Source organism: Pyxicephalus adspersus, chromosome 1 (assembly GCF_032062135.1).
Source record: "Pyxicephalus adspersus chromosome 1, UCB_Pads_2.0, whole genome shotgun sequence".
NCBI lineage: Eukaryota > Metazoa > Chordata > Amphibia > Anura > Pyxicephalidae > Pyxicephalus > Pyxicephalus adspersus.
The window spans coordinates 37,370,981-37,380,742 of NC_092858.1; the positions used below are offsets into that span (position 1 = coordinate 37,370,981).

At 35.8% G+C, this 9,762-nt stretch overlaps 1 protein-coding gene across 3 annotated transcripts in view; it reads left to right on the top strand.

Moving 5' to 3' along the window:
- The window catches only part of DIP2B (disco interacting protein 2 homolog B), a 132,013-nt gene extending 123,454 nt beyond the window's left edge, over window positions 1-8,559 (top strand). For all 3 annotated transcript variants that reach the window (XM_072406788.1, XM_072406781.1, XM_072406791.1), the window contains one exon: window positions 413-8,559. In XM_072406788.1, coding sequence (XP_072262889.1) covers window positions 413-665 — 253 coding nt within the window. In that variant the 3' untranslated portion in view covers window positions 666-8,559. The remainder of the gene's footprint in view (window positions 1-412) is intronic.
- Window positions 8,560-9,762: the final 1,203 nt, after the last annotated feature.

Sequence of the window (9,762 nt, forward strand, 5' to 3'; positions counted from 1 at the left end):
AGGGGGTCCATCATCAGTGACCACCAGTGCAATGGGGTCTTTTAAAGGGCCTTTTATTACCAGTGTAGAATGCCAAGTACCTACAGTATAAGCAGGTGACCTTTGGTTATAGTATTTTTTTTTATCACCACTGTTCATGCTTCCACTAATCACAATATAGAGGTTCTCTCTTATTTTGTCCTAATACGGCTTTTTTTACATATATTTAAACAGAAGGAGTGACAAAGTTTGTAACTATCTACTTACGTCCGGTCCAGCTACTATCCTAACCTAAAAAGCTATACCATCCACAGCAATGCATGCAACTGACTAAAAAGTGTATATTGTGCAGTACTTGTATTATAGATCTTAAAATATAACACTACTGAAACAATACTAAATATTATTTTACCATTTATATTCCCTTCCTCAGCGCTGTGTTTACATGGACCAATCTTCTGGTGGTAGTAGTGGAGCTGTGCGGCTCTGAGCAAGAAGCTCTGGATCTGGTTCCCCTGGTCACCAATGTCGTGCTGGAAGAGCATTACCTGATCGTTGGGGTGGTGGTGGTGGTGGACCCAGGAGTCATTCCTATCAATTCCAGGGGAGAGAAACAACGAATGCACCTAAGGGACAGTTTCTTGGCTGATCAGCTAGATCCAATCTATGTTGCATACAACATGTAAAAAGACTTTAACCACTGGAAGAAAAAAATAATTAATGCCAGGTTATTATTTTTGTCAAAATTTCACAATGCTTGACGATAGTTTGATAATGTGTATTATCTTTTTAGCATAACCTCTAGTAAATCTTGGTCTGTCTGCATTATTTTATGAAAGGGAACACTGTGCTAAAGTAGTATTACAAGCAGATCACTGGACTTTAATATTGAAACTGCAGAACTATCTGTACAAGTGGAGTGAGTTATGCACCTCCACTTCTCCGTAGAGGACTTTATTGTGGATCTGCAGTGAAGATTTTATTTAATTTTGGAGGGGTTTAATTTTTCTTAAATCCTTCATATTAGGAGCTGTAACTTTGTTTTGTCTTAAATTAACAATAAGTAGTAAATAGCTTCTTCTTAATGGTGCCATGAGTGTCCTCCAGAGCAGCAGAGCTTGCATTCTGCTTAACCATGCAAGCACTAAGTGGGGGGTGTTCAGTTTAGAAAATAAAATTGACAAAAATTTAGATTTTTTTTCCATTTAGATAGGTCTTAAATGTAAAATATTCTGCCTATATTTTAAATATGTAAATATTAATATAACATTATCAACATTCAAATCCATTTGTGGTAATTATGGACTTGATGTTGAATTGTTTATTGGCAGTTGGAGGGGTCTTAAAGTTTTTACAAGTTTTCGGTATATTAAGTGCAAAGACATGCAGCCAGTGGTTCTCCAGCTGTATGAGCACTGCAGTTCCCAGCAGGCCCTGGGCTTGCAGTGTATGCTGGGACCTGTAGATCAAAGACAGCTTAGGGGGGTTATCATTTTCCTGTAGCTTTGTGCACACAACTGTTTTTCACATCTTTTCTATCCCATTATTGGAAAAAAGTTTTGGGGAAAAACAAGCTAACTGCTTAAACAGGGTAACGCATCAGGCCAGCAATGACAATTCTGTTCTTTGCCAGAAGGTGTAGCAGAGAATCGCTGGCCTTGTTTGGTGCTGTACAGGTTCCTTTGTTTTAGTCAGTAGTCCCATAGTAGAACATGGAACCTTAGACATTCGCCTAGAAGTGGTAGTTTTGGATTCAATTTTAAAGCTTTTCTATTTTCCCTCAGTGCTTTCATTGTAACATTGGACATTTCATTGGATTGTAACAAATGGCTTTAGTGAGTTTGTGCTTGTGTGGGTGATGGTTTTGCGGACAGTAGTTTGCAAACTCCTCCGTGACATAAGCTGATGTGACTGCTTCTATATGCTCTAAAAAATGGCACTACACATAACAGTAACACAGATCCACATTCATTTCATTCTACAAAGCCCTCCACACTCCTATCTGATTACAGAACGAAGGCAGTGTTGATGGCAGTAGGTAAAGGTGACCTTAAGGTGCCCTTACTTTACTTTTTATTTCTGGCCTAGACCATAGCACGCACAAGAAGAATATTTCTTTTCTTCTAAGCAGTGGAGTCCTTGTTCACAAAGCTGCTGGATAGAATAGAAAAAATAAACAACTTTATTGTCCTTTTGCTGCCTGACAGTCATTCTTACAAACAAATCTTATGTTTTCCAGTCATTTGCTACCTAGTTTTTTTTCCCCCCAAAAAAGCAGAACAGATTAAAAAGATGGTTGTGTGCACAAGATTTAAACATATTAGGTAATGCAAATAGTATAATACCAAACCATACAGAAGTATTTTCTTGCATACTAATATATGTTGTTTAATATATGCTGAATGTTTCAGTTTGTCTTTAGGAAACTTGCTAACGCCTCAATTGTATTGCCAGCAGGTTAAAAAAAATTATGCACTTTCTCTTTACTGCCTTCTATTCCATTGCGGTAAGAGAGTTCCTCTGCAATGGCTGAATGATGTCTGCTTTTATTCAGATCGTTTTACTTCATAACCAGCATTCAGCAGTTCTTATTACACATCTGCATATGCAAAGGCCGATCAGTAGCTCTCATCTACACACACAGGCTTCAGTGTTAAATTATCATAGAGATTTCTGAACATCAGGAAATGTTTGTCGCAGTGATTGTATATTATGCTGTGCTGGATAAATGAGCATTTAAGTATGCTGGTGTATAGGTTTAAAACATTTTACACTATGGTTATTGCAGCTTGTCACTAGTCATTCATAAACCAAAATGTATTTGTTAAACTTGCCAGTATCCAGAGCTCAGTAGTTAGAATTGCTTTCAAATGATTCCAAACCAGGTAAAAAAACAAAACAGATGTATCAAGCACTATGCTGCATGCAGCCATATTTACAGCAATAGTACTTTTGAATGTCTTCTTTCCTTGCACAATTTGGTAAAGCACTTATGTGCTCCAATATATGCTGCCACACTTGCCTGACGCACTGTCATGATATAGCGTGTGGAGCTTTGCCCAAATATGCTTGCAGTTAGGACACAACCACTAAGAATAGGTTTTCTTTATATTGACTGGGTTGGGGCCAAAGTCAACAATTAGGAATTTTAGCAAGTGTTCATTACAGTCCTTATTATTAGTTATTATTGTCTGTAAATTGTTTTTTTTTTTGTCTCCATAAATATTTGCAAAATGACTTGACAAAATGTGTTAGCCTAATTTCTTAAAATTCCACATTCACAAAAAGGTTCTTTTACCACGGTCCATCATCAGAAGTGCATCATCTTGGCACCCATAAAACTAGACATTACTGTTATGATTTAATACTATGGAGTGTGGATTGGTTTTAAAAATATAGTTATATGTGTTTTTTTTGTTTTTCTCGCTTTTCCTCACCCTTTTTTTTTTAAATGCAGCTCCTTGAATAGCCTGCTTAATGTGTGCTACCAATCAGTATGTTGGAAGGGAGGGGATATATGTTAGATAAAATTGTGTATTAGCTGTGATCCTATTATAAGGAAAATGCTCATTGGCAATGATTTGTGTTTTCGCCCATTTATTTTAAAAGAATATTCCAATTTTCAAATCAGACTGAAGTTCTAGATGTCTTCCAAGATGGCTGTTTAGTGTTTGGAATATTTCAGTGTAAAAACAAAGAGTATTTATAGGTCTAGGAATATATTTTCAAACCTTTTTGACACCTTTAAGACATTTCCTCCTGTGTTTCATGTCTGTATAATTGAGGTGCTCTAGTACTAGATTTCATAGTTAAAACCAATTTGGGGGTAATAATGAAATAAAAATCTAAAATGTTCAATTCACAAATATAGATTTCACTTTTTTCACAGGTGTGAGTTTTTTTCCCCCATAGAACTGCATTACCAATTGAAAGCTTTATTTTCTTTGATTTGTGAATTGTTATCTAACAAAATGTTATTTCTTCACCAGCTCCAGCTGACCCCTTTTCTGCTCTCCTTAGTAGACGCCTTGTCCATTTGTAAAGTTATTGCCAGCCTGTACCTGAACATTTGCTAACAATTTTAATCATTAAAATGAATAAATAATTAGGGATAACATCCATAATCATTAAAAATACCACACATGCACTAAAGTTACAAATTACACATGTTGTGCAAATTTGACCAATTGTACTGGAGTACAATTTCCAAGGTTGAATTCATCACTGCGGTGCATCGTTGTGACTAAGATTGATTCCTGGGGCATTTTATAGTGAAGTTTCTGTGATGGAATTCTGGACTTTATATATTGAATTCTGTCTTAGAGACTTTTGTCTTCTTTTTTTATCTTTAACCACCCAAATCTCCAGAAAAATATGGTAGCATTTTATCTGCATAGTAAGTACTGTTGACGTGTATTGAATGTATTTTACACTCTCAAGACCTGGAGGTCAGATGGTAGAGGAGCTGTGATAGTAAACTTATTCTTTATATCCCCTAGCCACAAACAAGCATTAAAAAGTGTGTGGCCAGCTCCAAAATAAGCAAGCATTACGGTTTTATAGAACAGAAAAAAAATCCCTGCTATCTTCACCCTGCTAAATGAAATGTCCTTTCATTCCTGTTGTAAAGATACAACAGTAAATGAGAAAAATAAACAGAGCGTTGCCTTTACTGACATATTAAGTCCCCTTCCGAACTTGTGGTTGTTGTGTCATGCGGTTGAGATTGGCTACAATTCAGTGTTTTCAGGAAGTTGTATGAAAGGAAGCCACTGCTTTCAACTGTTTTTCCAGACCTGTAAGCTGCAATTGAAGGCAGTTGCATTCAAGTCAATGGAAGAGTCTTGGCAGCTCAAGGGTTCCCAGAAGCAACATGTTGCATTCAGCAGCAGCAATCCATCCCAACCATAAATGCTTGTAACTGCATGTACAAAGTAGTTTCCAGCCTCTCCTATTCACTTGAATTGAAGCAGTTGGGAGCATGGTTGAGCCTGCAGCATACTGCTGCTGGTAACTGCATGGCTAAAATTAGTATGCATTGATGGAGAAGGAGCCCTAAAGATCCAGAAATTTAGCTTAAAAGTTTGCTGCTGAAGATTCTCTGTTTTTTTTTTTTACTTTCTCATAGCAGCTCAGCCTCCCCTGCCAACAGTGACCTGGCAGCCTTCTAATCTCTAATATTTAACATAGTAAGATAGAGAGAAAGGGAGGAGTCCTAATTTGTAGGACTTCACAACTTGTAATATACAGTTTACAGACTATGTGCTCCAGAGGGGCTGTAATTTAAGAGATGAGTATCATTTCTGCTTGTTGAGAATACATAACTATGTAAATGCACACAGACTGGACATTGCTTTGTTTTGCAAGGGATTGCTTTGCACAAACCTAATGGCAGATGTTTTTTTTATAAATAATAGAATATTTTTGGAGGATAAAATGTCATCATTCATATGGTGATGTTAATCTCCGTTTCATACAGTGAAGCCAAATAATAAATAATAAATATATAAAATACAAATTACTGAGCAGATCAGCCAAAAGATTTACCATTTGAAATAGATAGTTGCTCTGAGTTATAGCTAAGCATTTATTCTAGTTTCCAAATACCAGCCCTGTGAGGGCATCTTGTGATCCTAACTAGTGTTTAGAAGGAGGTTATCGTAACCATGGGTGCACTGTTCATTACAGATTTATTATAGCTTTAGTTCCCAGTAGGTTGGTTGCATTCACATAAACAGTAGTAAATGGCAACCATGTGTGTAGGCCACAGGTGCATGAAGCAGGATAGCATTCTGATTTATGTGAACCTATGAATGAGATATGTATACTCCAGCATTGTAAAATATCTGTAATGTCCAATCATTTGTAGCAAAAAAACTACTATGGTTTACCATTCGCACACAATTTGCTAAGCTATGTAAAATTAGTTGTATTTGATTAGTTAATTGTGATTAATTTCATTGTAAAGGATTTGTGATTCTGATCGCAGAAAAGTATATACATTACAGTGCTTTTATTAAACAACAGTAGACCTAAAATGATGCACAATAAGGCTAGACACTCACTTGTTGTGAGGTTGCGGTAGTTTGCATCCTCACACCAAGACCATTGCCTATCAGAGACGCTACATGGTAGCATCTCCCTGCGGCAGCTCCATAGGAAATTAATTGGGATGTCGGCGCTATATAAAGCCTGTTTAATAATAATAATAATGTCAGTGAGTTGTATTAGTAATACACTACCACCAGCAGTCAAATCTGCAGACATTGGTTCTTCAAGAACCAGCCCTTCCATGCAGCCAGCAAGTTACTATTTGCAGTTATTTGCATTGCTAGGAGTTAAGAAAACAAGTTTGGTTGACAGCTGCATTGTCCTGTAGAAAAGCCTTTCAATGTATTTCTTTCATTGATCCTACAAAATCAGTGTTTAGCATCTGTATTTAAAACCATCAAGACTGTTCTGTTATTTGCTTTGTAATATTGTACCATATTGATGCCAATAGACACACTGCATCCGGTACAAATATTTTACTGAATACAAAACAAGATCTGCAATTTGACTTTAAGCTTTGTAGAGATTTACAAAGAAATCTCTTTGTAAATCTTTAGAAAAAAAAAGACTTTTACAGATGCAGGAATTGGAGGAAATCCCCTCTAAAAGTGGAGTACCATTGCATTGGTTGCAGAACAAAGTCAAAGCTGCCTGCAAATTTAAATGTAAGGCCATTTTTAATTTTTAGTTATCTTTGCTTTTATTTAATATGACAAATTTGATATTGAATAATTTTTTTCCAATAGGTGTTTCCAAAATATGTATTAGGTAAAGGTGCTTCTTTTTCTGCAGATTTTATTAAATTGTTAATATTACATTTTGTATGGGTCAGAAAGATTTAAGGATGGAGCAAAGGATATTTCTGCACTCTCCATTTTCCTAATGTCCCCGAATTTCTTTTGTGAGTCGGTGCTCTGCCACGTGAAAACATACAAATGATTATGTGTCATTGTTCAGACCACTCCAGATAATACCTGGATTCCATATTCTTTTTTATCATACGCAGTGTATTCACATAGTGCTATTACAATAATACATTTGTATAAACATGTGATAAAGGCTGAAAACAATTTCAGTGCATTGTAAAACTAAGCATGTTTGTGGCTGATGAAGCTGGAACAAGTATATATTACAGAACACTATAGAAGTGATGATGTTACCTGATTTTCAGCCTATCTGAGTTTTACTAATACCATGGCCATGCCACAACAAAGGAGCTTATCAGCAGCTCACATGATGATAGAACACTGAACACAGCAATGCTTTTAACATGTGATTTTGGTGGGGGTTTTTGCATCATGTAATGTTGTGTTTTTTATTTATTTGTTAAGTAACAGAATTAAAAGAGACAGGTAAAAAAACAAGGAATACTGAAAGGTAATAGATTAAATATTTTTTATAACTTTTTATTTATCATTGCCTAAATAGATCAGTGTTTCTCAGCGTTTTTAACATGTGGGAACCCTTAGGAAAAACTTTTCAGCTCATAGTACATTAGGATGGTGATCAGTGGGAACAATGTCACCTTTACAGATAACCAAAAAATCATTGATTTCACTTACTGACCTAAAAGGCAGAATCTGCTCATTGCTCATTGAAACCCTAACAACCTCTGCAAGAACCCTGGTTGAGAAACACTGCTAAAAATCATTGTGCACAAAATGATGGTAACAATATGATCTGCTTGTATGTGGGACACAAATAAAGCGTATGTCTAGTGTAGAATATCCACAGCCATTAGGGTATTTTCAGGCAACCAAATCCCAGGCCAGAAAGTGGAGGAATAACTTTCTTGGATTCAGTTATTTACAGGGTTGACTAAATAAAAAGGAACCCGTTATTGTGAAATTCATGTCAATGCAGATGTGATCACCACTTTACTGTTAAGTAAACAGGACATGTGGTTGCAGCAGGATGATAACTAAGTGTAATATTCTTTGCTTCTTCTGACATACATTCCATGTCATTCTATGTTTTTTGTTTTTTTTAATGTGTTTTTTTTTTTATTAAAGTTAATTTCACTTTACTACTTGTTTAGAATTTGACATTTGGGACTCAGATATTGATCATTGTAATATAAAAAGCCCATACAATATTTTAACACTTGTTTACTTAAGCAAACTTGAACTTTTTTTGTATATTGTTTGTGTGCAGCACAGGGTTTGCCACTTGAAACATTTCCATTCATGTTGCTTATGTGCAGTTGTTGTCATTTTGTCTTTATACAAAGTCATGTGTATATTACTAGTTTGTGCTTTCTGATAATTTCACCTTCTTGATCCTAGCATATGAGTGATATTATATACTAAAACTGTACAGTTCTAATATTTTAAAGTTACAACTGTATTCTTCTTTTTGGGGAAAGTCGGCTATTGTGTATGGATGCTGAAGAATGTTGTCATCAGGGGGTGTAAACCAGGTACCCTTCATATTGTTGAAAGGAAATACTATGGATGAAACCAGTTTTGTTAACTAGAAAAATGCAAAATATATTTTATGAATTAGTAAATTAGTATGTTGTTTCTTTGACATTGCTTTGTGTTTTGGTCTCCTTTATTGGACTGCTTTACCCATAGATGGGATGTGGCAGGCTCATTCTCATGCCAGTTTATCCATATTATTAGGTACTCTAGCAGATAACTCACCACTTCCTGTATTGCCATCAAATTTTGGCTGTGAATGTCCCCCTTTTTGACACATCTCTGTAATATAACATAAAGAATGGGACTCATAGTCGCCTTTGCAGCTTTGCAGATCCACAAAGGTGCAGAAATCTGACTGCCCAGTTCCAGATAGATCGCAGAAACTATTGGGTATGACCTAATCTTGCGCTATGATGTGCAGAAAACCATTTTTTTTTCCTTGTGTTTTCTTTGCATTCAATAGAAAACATCAGAATGCTTGTCCTTGCATGTTGGATGTGCAATGCATAGTGTATTGCATCATGCATTGCAACATGTAGCCATGCTTTTTAATGCATTTCCATTCATTTCAATTTACTAAATAATAGAGGTGTTTTTAACCTAAAATATAAATTCATTGATGTGATTAAAAATAAAATTTGCTTCCCGCTCTAGTTTCCTGGCCATTCTCATAAATGAAGAATTCTAAAACTTAGACCTCAGATTTGCATGGTATTCGTAGAAGCAGCAGGGGGAGGCTGACTCTTGTTACTTCACAGGTGAGTGCAGCTCCCAAAGGAAATAATGAGCTGATGCCACAAAGCTACTAGAATAATTAGCCTACAGGTTGACAATTACATCTGACCCTTGCAAGGCAGTTGTCTGTGTTTTAGAGGGGGTTTTAGGTTTGGGGGTATATTTCCTATTGTTTTTATTTTTTAATCCAGGACAAAGGAAAAAATAAATGGAACTTTTTTAGGCATCATATTACCAAATGACATTACATAAGTTACATTATTTATTACAAACAATTATCTAATAAAACAAATTTATTTATTACACCTGATAATGAACCATATAATATTCTCAGAAATTTGGAACTCGGCACATTTTGCGGCTTTTAATAGTCCACTTCTTCATAAGCATTTCGATACGAATCAGGTGTGTATAAAAACTTTAAAACAATTACCTTGATGACATAAAAACAAAACCTCATGCCCCTCCTCAATCACCAGACAGATGGACTAAACTCCAAAGGAGGAAAAAGGAGGGGAGAGACATCCAACTGTCCAATAAATCCACCAGATATTAGATCAATCCTCTTTTAAGG